This window comes from Triturus cristatus, chromosome 1_2 (genome assembly GCF_964204655.1).
Source record: "Triturus cristatus chromosome 1_2, aTriCri1.1, whole genome shotgun sequence".
Taxonomy (NCBI): domain Eukaryota; kingdom Metazoa; phylum Chordata; class Amphibia; order Caudata; family Salamandridae; genus Triturus; species Triturus cristatus.
The window spans coordinates 926,655,302-926,674,522 of NC_140580.1; the positions used below are offsets into that span (position 1 = coordinate 926,655,302).

The 19,221-nt window shown below is 46.1% G+C and overlaps 1 protein-coding gene across 1 annotated transcript in view; it reads left to right on the forward strand.

The window, feature by feature from the left end:
* Positions 1–1,901: 1,901 nt before the first annotated feature.
* Positions 1,902–19,221, forward strand: part of CENPS (centromere protein S) — an 88,086-nt gene continuing 70,766 nt past the window's right edge. Inside the window, exon 1 of the mRNA XM_085609833.1 lies at positions 1,902–2,077. Coding sequence (XP_085465959.1) covers positions 2,045–2,077 — 33 coding nt within the window. The 5' untranslated portion in view covers positions 1,902–2,044. The remainder of the gene's footprint in view (positions 2,078–19,221) is intronic.

Consider the following 19,221-nt stretch of genomic DNA (forward strand, 5'->3'; position numbering starts at 1 on the left):
ATGTGACATTTCGGGGATTTGCCACTGAGGATGAGCCGATGACGTAGGTAGCTGCTCAGTGATTGCAGGGGGGGGGGGTTCCTAGCTAAGAATAGCTCTGTTATCAGTCACCAACAGATGCTAACCCCGCACCCTCCCCGTTGTTTAGGGGGGGGTCAGCTAGGCAATGGGCCTTTAGCTAGGTGACTGCAGTGATCTGATCAGCCGAAGCAGAGATTGCCAATGAAAATAAGCTTTTGTGCGTTTTTATTGACTGTTTCACCATAGCTGGGTGGGGGGAGGGTCAAGAGTGCTGAAGACGTTCACAGACTGTGGCGGTGCTCCTGTCACACTGAACGCAGCTGCAGCGTGGCGATGGATATCTGACTGCAGTGGTAGGCACAATTGGAAGGCCTTTGCCGAGCAGTCGTCGGGTGATGTCTTTTGTGTTTTTCTGCTGTTCGTGCGACAGTTCTCACATGTGATTGAAGGGCACAGGGGAGAGACTGGCATGCATCATTGCAAACAAAACACTGATCCGATGGACTCGGATGCTGCAGTTTGACCTTCTATGGCCTTGTGTACAACTTCTGGGCAATTAGTTCCATTATGTATGTATGTAGAGCGCTTGTAGAGCGCAAACCTAGTTCGAGAGTAACGGAGTACTTTGGGTGAACATTTTCGGGTACTGAAAATTTGTGAACAAATATTGCTTCACATGTAATTTACACATGGACAAATAGTTCGTTTGTAAACACATGGACAAATAGTTCGTTTGTAATAAGTGCAGGGGCAAATACCGCTCAGCTTGTCCCAGGTGCCAACGCAAATGGAATTGGTTGTTTACACAACCTATGTGTCTGCAGGAAGAGGCAGCGAGGCATGGTGCAGGGAGGTAAATCATTCACGCCCAGTGAAAAAGATCAGGGAACATGGGGAACAAGCAGGAAGTGGGCTAAGGGAGGGGGTGGCAAATGGTGATCACTTTCGCTTTGATGTCCTCAGTGGCCGCGCGGCTCACTGAGGACATCAAAGCGGCCGCGAAAGTGATCAGGCAGTGCTTTTCAGGCTGCCAAATGGTGCGCGCGCCCGGCGCACATGCACTGTATTTGGAGGCCTGAAAAGCACTAGTTTGCACTTCCAGATCCCCCTTTTACAAAAGCTCTCGCAAGAGCAGCGCTAAAGCGCTGGTTCAGGCGAGACCTAAAAAGGTGCAATTTTAGGTCTGCGTCCAGTTTACGATGTAGCTCACGAAGTTAGGGCGCCATCGTGTGGAAAATTTGTGATACACAGATTGTATTGAGTTGCAGATAAATGGTAATGTTTACAAAAAGCAAAGGAGGGCAGAAACAATAATAAAGGTGCTTCGAGCACACACTTCCTATCCCCTTCACGAGCACACACCCACCCTCCCTCGAAAATCAGCTGACAGCACTCGCCAGAGATCTTAGTGTAGAAGAAAAACCATAGTGGTCCTACCATTTACCCCACATTTTGGAGAATTTAGTAGGGCAGCCCCAGGCAATGTAAGTAGGTTCTTCTAGTTTAGCTAGGGTGACCAGATTCATGGTTATATATGCTCATTGGTCTAATTATAACAGCAATTTCATTTCCTAGTTTACACAACCTGTGCCCAGCAGCTCCAAGCTACCACGACGCTACCGGAGGGGGCGGTCATTGGTTTGCGCGTGCCTTTGTACGTTTAGTATTTGACCGCCTTAGTCACACGTTTCTGCACACACTGTGTCCTTTCGAAGAGTCCCCGCCCCTAAGAATGACACAATATCTCCACCCCCTTGGGAGGAAAAACACATTATCAGGCTCCGCATTGGCTGTCGTTTTTTAGGCACCGCCTCTGGAGGCACGCCCACTGAGGACCGGAACTGCCTACGCCAGTCCTCTGCGCGCGCATGCATCGGTATTACAGGCTTTGCAGCTGGATGATCACGAACGCGTGCCCGCCCCATCACAACAGCTCGTGCCCTCACAGAAGTCCTTTCGGACCGCTTCGCGCCATCGGAGCGGGTGATTCAAGCAGCTGGAGAGGGAACATTTGAACTTTATAATGGAGGAGGAGGAGCAGTTTTCATATACTCAGGTGATTGGATATGTGCGTTGAGAGAGCGATGGGTGGTCAGTTTTAGTTTTGTTTTTTACAAAGGCGGGGTTGGTGGGGGCTAACTTTGTGAGGGCCTTACAACCAGAATCCCTGGAACTATGCTGCAGGGTAGGACACGTTATGTGGCAGTGTTTACTAAATTACGCGGCAAGAAAAAGAAATAATGCAGTACATTTCAAAATGTTCACTTTCTTACCCGTTAATACTGCCCAGGGGCGAATGTTTCACCTCATTAGTACTAGTTTAATATACTAGTGTAATACCCAAGTATAGTAATAAGCAACTAAAATACTACCAATAAACCCTTGCAAAGGACTCTCCACTTCGCAGTAAGACATGTTGCTGTGTTTTTATTAACATTTGGTACGTCTGAGCTAAAAAACCATTTTTTTTTGTTAAAATCTAGAGATCACACAGCAGATGAGGGATTATGTAGCAGGTAGGCAAATCCATAATTAAGTGTATAACTCAGAAGCCTCAGAATTTCATAATTACAGTCACCCCGCTCAAGTAAGGGAGAGTACCAACATGGATCTGTGGGGTTAAGGGAGTATCCAGAAAATGTAAATATCCCTTGCTTGAAGTATGCTTCTAATCCTGCTGAGCAGAGAAACGAGCAATTTAGAAGGATTTCTTTCACCCTTCTTGTATACATCTATCCAGCCACCCTTCTATCCATTCGCCTCACTTAATACCACTAACGCATTCCGACCTCCTTTGGGTGAGACATGCAAATTACATCGAGGTCATCATTAGGGTGTAATATTGTAGGCCTAGTGGCAGTCGCAGAGGAATCACAAGAGGGGACGCAACACCAGCCTAACCAACACTTAGGTTCAGAGAGTACACTCAGAGTGGCCCAGGAAGAACAGAGCTTTACTGACATCTCACTTGACAGCTTACCAGGCAACAGGTCTCAGGCAATCACCCTACTCCTGATTTGATTGCTCGTTGATGCAGAGGTTTGTGTATGTGCCACACTCGCCATCGCAAGTCCCGGTACTCCACCCAGGAATCAAGAGTCCTGCAGTGGGCTTGGTGGTCTCACGAGGAGGGCCTGATGTGTCCATGTGGAGATTTGGATCTGGGTAATCACCAGTGGAAGACTTTTGTGAAGGATTGCAGCTCCTCTAGACCCCCTACTAAAGCCGGAGTGATACACACGGTCATAACCATATCTACGCAGGAAGGGGCAGAGAGCACCTATCAAATGCATTTCTTGCAGTAATGTGACACCCGTCTGATGACGTTAGATACATTTTAAAACCCTAGTGCACTCAGTACGATGCAGCAGGCCGTTAACATTCCACGAGAGAATAAACTCATAGGGGTAGCATATGGATCCGAGAGATGGTGGGTGAGTCCACCTCAACCAGTGCACTAAATGACACAAGACAAATACGGAAGTAGTCATAACAAAACATGGAAAACATTTAACACCCCCAAGATCAACAACCCCCTCCTACCCCCACACTTCTACCCAGGCAACATCTGTCGCCCAACATCTGCCAACAAAATAGACAATATACATATCGGGTTATTTGAGGTGAACCTCCTCCTGTGTAGAATTAGTAACCAGAGATCAGAGCACACCGTGGGTCCAAGGCCAGTACATACTTGTAGAGGGTCATAGTTGGTCTCCAAAGAAGCTTCCATAGTCAGAGGCGTCTATCTGGCCTGACCAAACGCCGGAGAGACAAGGAGCCTTTAGTCCATCACCCGGGTCCCACCAAGGTCAGTTTGCGAGGACTGAGGAGAGCGTCTTCGCCACCCCTGCCATCCCCTGGATTTAGTGTGCCTTTGGGTCTGGAAGTAGGTAACCTCCGAACATAGTGAGTCATGACCTGTCAGGTTAGCTCCGTCAGGGGGCTTGTATCGCTGAAGAGTGCATTGTTTCGTTGCCCACTCCTAGGCAGCCTCTGGAGTGTCAGAGAACTGTCTAGCAGCAGGTCCGTGGTCGACTCTAAGCTGCGCCTGAAAGAGCAGTATTTACTGAAAAGACATCGCCCTGACCTACTGGTTATCCGCTTCAAAGGATTCACATCAATGTTGTGTTATCTGGGAAGATCATAATTTGGGATGATTGAAAAATGAGCTTACCTAGAGTATGGGCTTCCTGGAGAATGACGTCTCGGTCTCGAAAGTTCAGTATCCTGATGATGACGGGGCACAGCATGGCCCCAGGGGAAGGGTGCTGCGTGAGGGTCTGATGTGCCCCCCTCCACCACAAACCAGGGCGACGGGGCCCCCTCAAACCCATGCTTTTTTAATCCGGGTCTCGATAAAGGTTTCCAAATGGGGGGTGTCTCTACTCCTTCAGGAAAGCCCATGAATCGCAAACGTTTGTGTCAAGAGCCATTTTCCACATTCGCCACTGTAGCCTCGAGGCTGCGCACAATTGGGGAACACAAAAGTAACATTGTGTAAGAAAAGCACTACTAAATTGGCCTCCCACTTTTTAGAGAAAGGCCATGCCCACGAAGAGATAACCTGGACAATAATCGAGCATGTGACGAACGAGAGGATTCTGTTAGAAAAAGAATAGCGATGGGTGTTCCACCGTAGGACTTTTGATACAGGTCTCAATGATGAAATCCCCTGGGGCCAGTAGTAATCATCACCATGCAAACACAACTAACGGGATCTAGTATGGTGGTGTCCACGTGTGGTGGGACAATAAAGTTATACAAATACCTTCTTCACTTATAGGCATGGCACCATTGAGCAATTTTTACTAATAACATATGCTAGCACAAAACGGCATCACTACATTGGATGAGGCTGCATTTTATAAAAACCTGACACAAACTAGCATTCCCCCCCCCCCCCCCCCCCAAATGCTAACACCGAGGATCTATTTTAATACACGTTCATAAACAGGAAGTGAAGTAAAAATACCTTTACAAATAACACACGAACGGGGGCCATTTTGAGAAAGTTACGCTTTAGTGTTCTCAACACTTCTTAAAGCGTGCACCAACAAGTAATTATCAACAACATATGCTGGCTAAAATCGGCATCGCTACATTGCAATAGGCTGTATTTTAAAAGACCTGGCTTAAAGTATCATTTTTGTAAAAGTGAACATCTAGGATTTAGTCTATATAAATACATGTTCGTATAACAGGAAGCAAAGTAAAAAAAATCCCAATGCAAATGACCCACGAACGGGGGCCATTTTGAGAAGGTTACGCTCTAGTGTTCTCAAGCGCCTTTTTCTCTTCTAGCGGGATGTAAATAGCGGTTACGAACGTTCAGTAGATGTTCCACGGAGCCACGGCAAGGTATTTATCCGGCGAGTGTGCAGCCTTGATGATGTAGGTAAAGGCTAGGCTGGCCTTTTAGCCGTTTGTTGTTACAACAATGACAAACGAATGAGGTCTAACTACCTAAAAAAATCTCTTCTCTGTTCCTCCTGCAGTGTTTGACTACAGGCGCCCTCCCCTTCCGTGCTAAGCTCATGGAGCTATAGTTTTACAAGAATAATGTATGTAACAAATTGCGATTGCACAGTTGGCCATAACTAAACAAAATAAGTGTGTGGTGTATGTACATGACACATCTCTAAAAAAAACCATCAATCTGAACGGTGTGTTTTCTACAAGTCTGTGTGTGTTTTTAAAGTGATTTGGCAACACCAGCCTTGAGCAAACCAGCACCCATTATAGAATACGAGTGTGGTACTCAATTTTTGAGAAAAATATATCGTGGTGGATTTTCCCACCCAAATTTTTCCACATGATGATGATGTGTTAAACACAGCAAAATTTGTTTCTCCTGTGTTTTCTTCCTTACAGAGTATTTTGGAAATGGATACCAATTAGGTATGGTTTGCATGCCTATCTAAATAGCATAAATTGTGGCTTACATTGACAGGCCCATGATATTAATCAATTAATGCATGAGTGGACTAGGGATCAAACACGGTCCTGACAAGAAAGCCAGGGGGATGGCTTTTGAAACATGTTGACCCGTGAGGTGGTATCTCATTGAAAGAACACCGCCTCCGTTCCCCTTTTTAGGTCTCGCCTGAGCCAGCGCATGCGCTGTCTCAGGCGAGGCATTTAGTACGTGGGTTTTAAAAGTGCTACCACACGCTTTTGCTGGCATCAAGCTTGCAGTTACGCGCGCAGCTGCTATCTGGCTTTCCTCTCTGCCTTTAGCCGTCGCTCTCCCTCAGAGCCTCCTCTCCGCCCACTTCCCTGCTGCTCTTTCACACTAGCCACTTCAGGCGCAGCACCATCTGGCTTTCCTCTCGGCCTTTAGGTGTCGCTCTCCTTCACTGCTGATCCTCTCTCGCCCTCTACATTTGATACTTTATTTTTTTCTGCCACACGTTTCTACCTTTCATTGTTGTTTCCTAGCCCCACCCCGTCTAGTGTTGTCACTCTTCATTACTTTCCCGCTTCCCCCCCCCCCCATTGCTCACCTTTCACCGTCTCCCCTCATCTTTCCCCTCTCACTGCTTCTCCCTCCTCCTTTCACTCCTACTCTTTTTCCCTGTTGGCACACCTCTCCGCCTTTCTCCGGTGTCATCCTCATCTCCTTTCACTCGATGACTACACAGAGAACCCCACCACAGCCTGTTAACTGCACAGTGAACCCCTCCACAGCAGGTTACATTTAATTGTGCTGAAAAGGTCTTCACAAAAACACAGAAGAGCTTAACTGAGCGTCAAGACACAGGCTGAAAGCTGCGATTTTCCCACAGAACTCTGTCTGAATCTGCAGACAGCGTCGGGTCACTTTTTCACTTTTACATTTTTAAAGCCCCATGGGAGGCGAATGTGCCCTTTTAGAGAACACCACCTGCTCACAGGTCTTGGCAGCATCCAGCGCTGAAGCGCCTCATGACGTGAAACCCAAGTTTATGATACTTTAAATTTAACCAATACAAGCACATTCTAAGAAGGACAACTGTACTGTGTTAAGAAGTCTGCACACAGTCGCTGCCTCTGCCCCCTCCTGGGGTGGAACGCCTTGGCTCGAGGCAGGGGCGAACGGTAACACTTATCTCCTCTACACAACAGTGATTTTATTTTTACTTTCAGAAGAAGCTGAAGTAATTTGGCATTTGCCAGCCCCACCCTTCATATCTCTCGAAGCATGCCTGCTTAATCACATAAAAAACTCGCCTCAGGAACGGGGCAAGTTCACAACACCATGCAAAATTTTATGTTGCCTATGAAGTGCTCTGGAGGCCAGAATAGACGAGCTTTTAAAGTCGTTTTGCTATTACTGACCGCTGCTAGATGGCCCTGCAGCACCGCTGTCTTGATTCCTTTTCTGGAGGTGCTGTGTCCCTGGCTCGAAGCAATAAGCCGAATAGTGCTGCATAATTTTAAGGCCATGATGAGTGCGTCATTTTCGGACTATAAGAAGTGCTGAGCCACAGAAGGGACATTTTATAGAGTGAAAATATATAGTATTTATAATCTACGTATAGAATATCTGAATATATACTGTCACTAGTGACAATAAGCCAAGCTGTGCATGCACCCGTGTGGGGATTCTGAGCTGAAAAACCCTCAATAAATAGCTGCAGGGAAGGAGCCGTGAGACTTGGACGGGACCACGTGGGGTTCAATTCGTTCCTAACGCACAAAAAAGCGAACAACTAATCGACCGTGGAATACTTCATTTACCAACTTCGCCCGACTTCTTTTACGGAATATAACTTGTCCACACAAAGGAAGTTTTACAAGAGAAATTTCTGAAACAACTTTTGGCAACAGAACCGACCACCTAAAAAGCACCTTGGTTCAATTTCACCGTGCAGGCCTAGTTTTAGCGAAACGTTTTCTTCTGCTATTTTTCGAAAGCTTGCAAACGTCCTGACACACATACATATTTGTAAAGTAAAAAAAAATACAGGTAGTTGACAAGAAAAAATCCCTTGCAAATCCCGACCGATTACGGGGTGGAGGAGGGAGCGCGTGCGGCGACAGTCAATAGGGGCATCAACGTTTTCTTTTTAATCGTATTTGTATTTTCTTTTTCCAAAAATTAAACACACGTTCCACACAGATAGTTAACTCAAGTTTAAGTCAATTTTCAATAAAAGGTATGTACATTGTAGTATAAATTAACACAGCTAGTCAAAAGTATGCAATAATGAGAAGCAAATCCATATGTAACAGCCCAGCCTATACCATAGATGTCCTTATATGTGGGAATGTATTAACATCTTCAAAACAAGCATTGGCATAGCCAATAGGTCTCGCCTTTGGGACCTTATAAGTGTTTAACCATGCAACAGTTAATGTTGTTGCACCAAGGAGATTGTGCTGCATAACTAAATACTTATAAGGTCCCAAAAGCGAGACCTATTGGCTATGCCAATGCTTGTTAATATTACCATCTAGGGACAGTAATAAAATATATTTTTTCCACTAGCCAGGTAACCTTTTAACTTGCACCACTAATCCCTTTTGACCCTACCACTCCCACATTGCACCACACATAGGTTTTCACAAAGTAAGTGCTCCCGTGTCTCCGTAGGTCGCAGCACGCCCTGTCCCGCAGCTGGACAGGAAGGACCCTATGATGAAGCATGACACCAAATAAACATTTGGTGTGTGAGGATTAATTGAAAACACGGTGTTTCCCAGGTCAATTCTTTGGGTTAACACTCTCTCCCACCATCAATATAGAATGCCTAGATTAGGAAGGATATATATTTTTTTCCAAAAATAGGTAGAATCTGTTTGTTTACTTGTATGATTTAGGGGAGTATGATTCTACCTTTTTTCCTCTTCACTCCCTCTTTTGTTTTTGGTTGATGCAAATAGCAATAGTCGGGGAATGCCTGCCAGGACGCGCACTCAGCCTGCTTTCCCCCAGCTGCAACAGGGACAGCATGAGCAGCAGAGGCAGAGCGCGGCAGGAGGCCCCCAGAATGGATACAACTGGGAAAATGGACAAGGAACAAGTTTGCCACGATGTTGTCGACCCAACCAGTGTCCTATGTTAGTCCAGCCAGCCAGTCAGCATTGAGTGAAGAGATCAGTGGCATGTCTTCGGCCTGCTTACGCACCTGAGCCTGAAGGGGCAGCATGAGCAGTTAGGAGGAGAGTCCGTCGGGTGGCTGAGTCGCACCTTATGAGGGGAAATGAAGGCCACAACTGGTATGTGGAGTTGCATCTAGGCCCAAAAAAGACTGAGGCACCAAGGTATATGCAGTTGCACAGGGGAATTGGCGCCACTTCAAGGGCCTCCAGTGACCACGATCGGGCTCCACGGCAATCCTGCAGGCAGGTGCCAGCCACAGAGGGGATGCATGTGTTGCATCCCGGAAACTGGGATGCGGGGCCCAATGCCCGCAATAAGTCTCGCACAGCCCCCGCTTCTGTCCCACAGGCAGAGGCTGTCATGAGGAGCTGGGGGGAATGGGTACAACCGCCGATAAAACCACGGCATGCGGCTCCCAACCAGCATCTGCCGATCCTCGACGGGGTGAAATCCGACTCAGTCACCAGGACAGGTGCGTATAGACCCCATTGGGGCCATGGCTGTGTGCAAGGGACCAAGGGCGGGTGAGCAGAATGGCGGAGGAACTCCACCTATTATAGGGTTGCTTTTGTTTTTTCTCTTCTCAACTTACTAGCTCAGGCATTCCAGAGACCTGCAAATTATTTCTTGCTGCAATTGCCTTGTATATAAACTTCAAAAAGCAATAGTGCTCTGTTAATCCACATCAATTTATGTCCCTAGTTGTCCCATCTTAGTTTTCAATTTAATTACTGCTGTTTGCATCAGTTCACAAGCTTTGAACACTAAGTCAGTGGATAAATAGAATTTTTTTTGTGGCCATCAGTTCAACTAGCAGGATGAATTTTTTTCTTTTGGGCAGCCTTATGCTGTTCTACCTAAAAACTAGGAGGACCTTCGAGCTTATCCTCCTTTTCAGCCAGAGTTTCCGTCATACTACTGTTATCAGTATAGAGATGAGGCTTGATGTTTTTCTTCCTTACTTCTATCTTTTGTACTCTCCCATTCATGCTACATTCTTCGTGCTTTAAAGGTCTGTTTAGATCAGAAGAAGGACTTTAGAAACCAAAAAGACTTTGATTACATGGTAGCCCAAATGAGTCCGATTTCTGTTTCTCGCTGGATATTCTCTCTGCAGTTGGACTTTTTTGCAGTCCATGTGATTTCCCTCCTCCTAAAGACAGCTACTTACATGCATACAGGGCTGTGTCAGTGCTGATGGCCTTTTAGCACCATGAGCCCTTGGACGAAATCAGCAAGCAGCCACTTTGTAACATTTCAGGCGTTTTGTAGACACTAACTTGTGTATTTCAGCTCTACCTTTGATGCTCAGTTTTGCAGAGAAGAACATTCTTTATTGAAAAATTGTCTACCAGTTGCCTTCCAATGTCCCATTAGAAATTAGGTTTAAATACATTTTATTGCGGTTTCATAGCATAACATCTGAAAAAGCAGGAAAGAAGAAAACACATTCCCCATGTTCTGACCCCTCTCCCTAGTTTATCCCTACCAACAGGAAGCCATCAATCAATATGTGTAATTTGCGATATGAAGAAATGGTGTATCTTGCACGTGGATAACCCAAAAAATATAAATTATTGGGACCCTGGCATCAGGCAGAGGATGACATGTCTTGAAGGAGGGGCTCTGGCGGGGAGGGGGGGGGGGTGTCCAGGAACTGAGGACACTAAAGAGTGGCCAAGGATCTCTTGGCGGGGGTCTTTATGATGTCTGCTCCTTGGTACCATTTCTTCAGGAGTATGGCCAGTGCCTCGGTCGACAGATCCTGTGGTATTGTATTCATCATGCTTCAAATTTAATTGTCGCAGCTGGGTAGCTGCTTTCCACCCGTTTACATGAAAATCAATAAAGAGGTCTTTATCTGCAAATCGAGGCACAGTATTGTTATACTCCGGTGTCGTTTTTTGTTTTTTTTGTTTGAGTGATAATAGTCCCACTTGGATTCCTCCAAAACATTTAAGGCTTTTATTTCCTGGGGCATTTGCAGTTTTGGAAGTCTGTGGTGAGATAGTCCAGTAGCAAGCCCTACTGTTTTTAGAAATCTCGTTCTCTAGCCTTGTCTGTCTTTGCTATTATTGCAACCACCAAGATCCACCAAATCGTTCCCATCCATGGAGCCTCTTCAGGCACCACTGTAAAATCCCTTATTGACAGAAAGCTTTGTTCTGCCACCAAGAGCAGGTGGGAGATGATTACTTCCCTCCTGCCAAAAAGGGGGTACACTTCTTACAACGGCGACCACCAGCAAAATCATCTCTGGACTTCTAGAAAATTGGGATCCTTTTATGTCTCGTTTTAAAAAACAAATGTAAAAAGATTTGTAGCTGTGGGCATACCCGAAGAATGTGGGTCAGGGATCCCGTCCCTCCACATCCTCTCCTGCATTGTGAGCCTCCCGGATGTCCCAAAGGTCCTAATTAGTCATAGTGTTGTACCAGTGAAATACTATTTTCAAGAGTTACTCTACCTCCAACATAGCTGGCTACTGTGTTTGCTCAGGTTACAGTGTCCTGCCATTGGCCATGATCCGGCTTGGTGGCGAGATCTCCCTCCCATGTATCATGGGACGGGAATCATTTACTGGGTTTGGGCCTATTGAGAAGCTAGTAGAGCTTAGAAATTACTCTTCCCTAATTTTCATGGTTGAGAAGAAAGTTTTAAACCAGGTAAGGTCCATGCTGCCAGCTTTCTTTTTGTGCGGTTGGATTACCCAGTGTCATTCTTGGCAGTGGAGAAATCTTTCATTTTCTTGTAACACTTGCTCTTCTTTGAGCTGCTTAAAGGGTTTTATTTGTCTCTCTTGAACATACCTTTCAAAGTTCTGCAAGCCATCTGCTACCATCTAAGAAAATCCCACCTGTCCTGGCAAGACATGTTTATTGCCTCCTAGTGACGTAAACTGGGAGGGACATCTGAACAAGCCTCTCTGTATCCCTATTTTACCCCAGACACTGAAGGGGGTGTTCTGATCAGAGGCATATAAGCTAGCCTTCGTGTCTGATTTAGCTGTGGACTGGATTTCTTAAAGATCGCCCCCACTCGGAGAATGGTCAGTCATGCACTTTCATTTATCAGTGTCCCTCTTAGTCCACTTTACGAAAAAGTGAAGGTGAGTTGCGAAATACTAGTTAATGTTGATTAAGGCATGCCTGTGCCCCACTGTCTGATCCCAGTCATACACTGCCGTCTACATAGCCTACCTTTTTTACTGCGCCGGATAAACTCCATGCACCAGCGCTGGAGTTCATCAATATATTCCTTTGTAATATGTAGTGGCATACTTTGGACGATGTATAGTATCTTGAGGAGGGCATTTTAACAGCTGTGACTTGCCATAGCCAGGAGACTGTTTTACTTTGCCCGTTGTTGAGTTTTGTGTGTACTGCATTCTTCAGTTTGCATAAATTATCCTCCCTAGTCATCCTGAGCTTTACCTAGGTTAAGCCCTTGGTATTGGATGGAGTTAGCCCATTGTAATGGCTCTACCTCTCGAGCAGCCAACAGCATTGACGTGGCGAAAAGAGATGAGACCCTCAGATATAGTCTAGTTTGTTATGCTACACTCTCTGGAACTCTGCCAACTCCTAAGAGCAGAGTAATTGAGCAGGCACTAGGGAATGGGGTTCCATGGGCCTTTTAAGGCTTGGGGAGGGGGGCTGCGTGGCCCCCTCCCTTTGAACATAAATTGTGCCCCAGGGCCTGTGCTTAAGGAGGATGACCATCCTCGCATTTTACCACAATTCATCCCCCGGGGATGGAGTCCCCAGGGCCTCTTAGAAGCTTGTGGAGGGGAGGGGCATGCATCCACTGCCCCTTTACAAACCTGTTGGCCCCAGGGAATGTGATTCCCAGGGCCTTTTTAGGCTTGGGAGGAGGGTCGTGTTGGTCCTCCCCCCTTTGATTAAAGTATTAGCCCTAGGGCCTCTTAGAGGCTTTGGGAGGGGGACCATGTGCCCCTGCAGCTAAAATTGCCATTGAGCTACCTCCCTGGGCTTTGGCCTATCCAGCAGTGTTTTAATGCGCTTATTTAAAAAAACTTTTTCTTCATTATACCACGGTTTGCCGATCCTCATTGAATTTGTGGCAAAATTAGAAACCCAAAACATTTTTGCCCTACCACCAGACCCAGGTGTTTGGGTATTGTAACCCTGCGCCTTTTGTGTTTTGTTTTGTTTTTTCTTCTTTTTGATAGAGATATATATCTATCAGGACTTCCTGGTTAATGTGGTGGCAGCCTCTGTGGCATGAAATATACAAAGTTTTTGAACATTAATTGCTATAAAATTACTGAACGTATTTACACCAAATCACAGAAAAGCATTTTCTGGACCAAGATATAGCTTTCTGCCAAATTTAGTGTAAATCCGGTCAGTGGTTTGAACTGTAGCTGTGTCTATGGAAAAAGATTGAGAAAAATGGGGTTTGTCGGCCTCAGCTTTAAATATCCCCTAAAACTTTCCAGGAAGAAGCTATGGTGTGGGGTGAGTTTTGTGAAGAGACGTCAAACTGTGCCAAAGATATAAGCAAATCAAAAAATATGTTTCCTATGGAAACACGATCATAACAACTACCTAGTGGCAATCGTCACTGGGGTAATTCCACACATCCAATCACCTACTTGTCCTAGAAAGAAAGGACTGGCCCTCTAAAGCTCCACAAAAGTATTTAATTTCGAATGTGCTGAGACATTAAAAAAAAATCTACATGTTTCAGTGTTCAAGCCTTATTCGCAAAGGTGTGTGTGTGTATGTGTATATGTATGTATGCGTGTGTACATGTGTATATATAATATTATACCATTGTGAACAAGGCTTGAACACCAAATATATATATATATATATATATATATATATATACACACCCCTTCCCCCTGTAGATAGAAACAGTTCCCCACTGCAGCAACACACATACTCACCCTTCATACATCCAGGCCCTGCAGACGCGCCTTCTGATATTTTGTGCAGCAGCCATATACCCTCCAGCAGGTCTACCCAGCTAGCAATCCACCTTCCAAAGGTATTCAGGGGATGACACTGGGCAGTTCCAGGAAGTGTGTTGAATGTAGGCTGGCTTACTAGAATGTGATGAAGATCGAATAAGGAGAGGAGGGGGCACAACTCTCTACCATTATAAGTTTGTTAGTTCAAGCTGAATTTCATAGGCCAAGCTGCAATAAATGCTTTTGGGCTGCTCCTTGCTGGTGGAGTGTTGCTACACTATAGTTGTTTGCGTTCCTCTTTGTTGGCTTCTCCAGAGGTAAAAACGTGTTCTAAAGCTGGGTTGTGCAGGACACCTGTGATGCAGTTCCTCTATTCTTGATATGTAAATAAACTGTGCCCCTTCATAGAAACCTTTGCACTGCTTTTGATCACAGTGCACAATGGGACATCGTGCCCTGGCCACTCAAGCTATTTGGCCACCTTCGCCCTTTTTTCACTTTTTAAATTATTTTACATAGCAGTATGAGATCGCCCAGCTTATAAACCATATATGGCAGTGCTCATGACGTGTTTGATTCCATAGGTGCTTAGAAATACAAAGAAAAAACGTTCAGGAGATATTCTAGAAAGCAGCACTTCATTCTGGTTTCAGAGAAAGAATGTGAAATGTAGCAGATTGCTGGTGGCTTCACTTAAGCCATTTTGAAATGTGCAGTACAAGGGTCAAGAACATAAGGCGCAGTTTTAAAGCACTACTTATCAGCACTGTAGCAGTACATTCAGGAAGGAAATGAACATTCACTACTTTGAAGGCTTTGTGCCTCAAAAATGTGAACTACAAATGCCAGTAATATACGAGAAAAAATCTTTAATCACTTTACTCTCCCTTCGCTCGGGGAAAACTCCTAGGTGTGTGGGTAAGAATATAACAATTGTTGTGCCAATGCCTTTATGGCTTGCTTAATGCACTTTGAAGGTTTTGCTTACGTTTTAGAGAACCGCAGTTGGTGCAATCACTTAATACAACGACTTTTCATGCCTCTGATGGTGTTGTATACTGCCTATTATTCTGCTGTCTGTGGTCACATTTGTAGGAAGCTGGCTCTGTGTATACTATACCAAAGTTGGATATAGTGCCCAGTGACTCCCCAGAGGTACAGCGGAGGCTAAAGTAGATACAACTGATAGCTCTGTTTGTGGTAGGGCTGTGTTAAGCACTTATTGTACACGCTCCGTCTAGAAATTGTCACAGTCAAAGACTGAATCCAGACCAATTGTTATATAAAGAGGGGGCCACAAAGGAGGACAGACAATTCACCACCAGCAGCACTCTGGCAGCAGGGTGAAGTGTACAATGTCTGGTTCCCATTGGAACTCAGTGGAGGATGTTGGTGTAGAGAAATGCTGCAGGCTCGTTTCAGGAAGCGGACAGAAGGCGCCTCACGACTGGGGAGGCAAGTTGGATAGTGGGGCGATGCAGGGCAACAGTCTGTTGGGCACACCAAGGCCGTAGGGCTGCGGATGCAGGGGTCTTTTTTAGTGTTGGGTTTCAGTCACCCGCTCCGGTTGAGGTCGTTGGGACCCTTTAGGTTGAGGCTGCAGGCGTCTAGGAGATCTTGGAGAGGTCAGCCACCAGTGCAGATGAGGTCTGGATTGCCGGGGAGACCTCGCAGGTGAGTTGGTTCACTCTATCTCGACCCGTGGGCGTCTGGTGCTGAGTGGGTAGAGGTCGCAGATCCGTCCGAATCAAGAGTCCTTGTAGTAGAGTTTCTTCGTGGGACAATCCGTGTCTCTCAGGAGAAAAGAGTCTTTGTGAAGGTGGTCCAGGCTCTTGAGAGGTGCTGGATGCAGGAAACGCCACTTTCTTCGGAGCAGGATCGCTGGAGGAGGAGACAGGCCGGTAGGGCTGAGGCCAAGTAGATTGTCGTCTTCTCATTCCACTGCTGCACAGCTCTTCGGTCCTTCGTAGGTCGTCGTAATCTGAAGAGGTAAGTTTCAGGGTTACCCCTAACTACTGGACTTGGAGGCATTACAGGTATGTGCAGGACCAATCTGTCCCTTCCTTGGGGTGTCTCTAGTATGCCATCCTCCCGTGGGAGGGGGGCATATTCCTCTTCCTAATTGGCTGAGTCCTCTCATCTTCAAGCTGTAGGGGACTGATATGTGTGCTTCACCTCGCCTCCCTTACCTGGTGGGGCTGCCAAAGGTGGGCACACCTCCCATCCCGGCTAGGTTTTCCCACCGGTTCTTGTGCCCAAATGTGGGTCAGAACCGGGGCCAGTTGCTGATAGCAGCAAAAGGCTGGTGGTAGCTAAAAAGGCAGTATGCTTTTGAAGCTCCCACTTCGTGGGCCCTGCCCATCCTGGGGGAGGAGGCATGACACCTCTGCCAGGATGTGCTTTGTTTCCAGAACCAGAGAGCGGAGGGCTCTCTACCTAGGGGTCCAGAAACATATCTGGTGGTGGCAGATGGCGGGTAGCCAATCAGGAACCACACCAAGGCTGGTCATGTTTCAGGGGGCATCTCTAAGATGCCCCCTGAGTGCAGTTTACATTAAATCCGACACTGGCATCAGTGCGGGTTTGATGTGCTGAAAAGTTTGATACCAAACGTCTGTCTTCAGTAAAGCCATTATGGAGCTGTGGGGTTCGTGATGACAACTCCCAGCCCATGTACTCAAAATGGCTTCACTGCATTTGCATTGTCTGTGAATGGCACAGATACTGTAGGGGCATAATGCTCGTGCAACTCTGCCCTCACCTGTAGTACATTGCACCCTGCTAGAGGGGTGACTTCCCTATGCCACAGGCAGTGTTTTTTAGGCATGTCTACTTTTGGGTTTGGGGGTCTCACTCTGACATAGTCTGCAGTAGCAGGGTGTATGTGTCAGGTGAGGAGTCTCTGCGGGTGGAATTATACATACTGCAGCCCTCAGAGGCTCTCTGGTTACTAGGCCCTTGGTATCAGTGGTACCTTTGACAAGGGCCTTACATGTGGGCCAGAGGTTGTGCCAATTGTGGGTACAAAGGTACAGTTTTGGGAAAGAATACAAGTGCTGGGGCCTGGTTAGTAGGATCCCAGCACACACTTAAGTCAGAACGGCATCAGTTCTAGGCAAAAAAGTTAGGGGGATAACCATGCAAAAAAAGGGGAACTTTCCTACAACATTTACTGGATTTCTCTCTGCAGCTACCTCTTGTACTGGATGGAGTCCACCTCTGAAAATATTACAGTAGTAACGCAGTGGCGATAGAGTGTAACATGTATTCTGCTTAATCGTGGGGAAACATTTAGAAACTGGAACAGGCTTTCTATAGGGGATATAGAGAGAGAAGAACAAGGTAAATAACTTCGAGCGAAAACTGGTCTTAAACATACTGGGAAAACTTGGAAATGAGCTGAAAAGGATGACTATAGCAAACCTTTTTCTTTTGTCTCCCACGTCTGAAGTAAGGAAGGTGACCATTGTTGCACTCAACAAAAGGCCCTGTTTGGATAAATAAGTGCACAAAATACAGCGTATGGCCCTTCACAAGGAGACGGGCAGTTACGGCTGAATGGTTTATTTTATTTTACAAATCCCGAGAGCGAGCAAGACTTCTGTGCATGCAGATTTGATAATATCTATGATTTCAGCTGTATTTTATGAAGAATACATATAGTCCGTGCTGTAGCGTCTCTTTCCCAACCACAACCACCGTATAAACCATGGTTGCTCACAAACATTTTTTCACGGGCCAAAAGGTTGTGCCCGAGGGCCGTGTCATGCCGTGGTATTCTCAAGGAGATAGGTTAGGGTGGGAGATTATGGATACAGAAAAGAAACGCCTAGAAAAAAACTTTGTTTTAAATTATTGTTGCACTTTTTGCAGCAGCTTATCTTATAGTGTCTGTAGCCGATTCATTTTTTTCAAATGTATAGCCTACGGTCTGCTGTATGTAAAAGATTTTTAAACCAATTAATTGCATTCCTGTCGCAGGATAGGACCACTAAAATATAAATACACATCTGTTTTTCCACTGTGCACCAACCAGGATTGAACTCCGTGATCTTCCAGTTACACACAGACATCTGAATTCTGTAGTGATTGCTGAGCTTTCCTCCCAAAATAATACATTTCCATAGATTAGTTTAACTTGCCTTAACCCCTTGAGTGCCCCGCCCTTTCCCCCTCCTGTGCCGGCCCTTTCATTAGCGGGCGGGGTCCATGACGAGAGTCTCGTCATGGGCACAGCGCAACCGCGCTCCATGACGAGACTATCTCGTCATGGGCACAGAAGGGGTTAATTTTGTTCTTTTTAACTACCTGTCTGACCCACCTCCCCACACTCACCGACCCTGCCCGATTGTGCTCACGATCACAGTACTTCCTCAGCCATGCTTTGACCTGTGAGCTGGGCTGGCTTGCTGAAAGTACAAACTGAATGGGCTGTAAAAACCAAGTCCATAACCAGAGTAACACAAACAACATGCCCCTGCCACATCGTTTTTATTGTTTTTCTAATTCTGAGCTTTGTTTGTAGTCATTTCAGCTTGTTCAGTGTGCATGGTACATAAAACAAGTTGGGCTGACTATAGAATCAATGCCCAGAATGTTGCTTGGCTAGCAGAATCAGACAAAAACCAGCATTGGCATAGCCTTATAAGTGTTTAGCCATTCAACAGTTGCATAACTAAATACTTTTATAAGGTCCCAAAAGCGAGACTTATTGGCTATGCAAAGCGGCCGTGAAAGTGAAAGTAATTGCGGTAAAGCGCGGCGCGCGCATGCACTGTAGCTCTAGGCTGGCCTGGTAGCACTTTTTGGAGCCCTCTCAATAAGTCTCGCCAGACCAGCGCATGCGCTGGGTCAGGCGAGACCTAATAGGATACTCGAGCAGCTTTCCCTGCTGCAACTCTCGGTTCACCAGGGGTCCCAGAGGAGGATCCGCGGGCCGCAGGGAAAGGTCTACCGGGCTGTTAGCAGCCTGCACTTTGAATAGCACTCTTGTAAACAAATGTAGGTACCAGGTGCTTCAATACATTAAACAAAAGTAAGTATGATATGGTTTGCCCAAGGCCGCCTAGCTCACTGAAAGTCATACAGTAGACTCCAAAAAATAAATAAAAGGAAGGGATAGATTCATGAGCAGGATGTATGCATTAGGATCTGGAACTGCATAGTCCTCTTG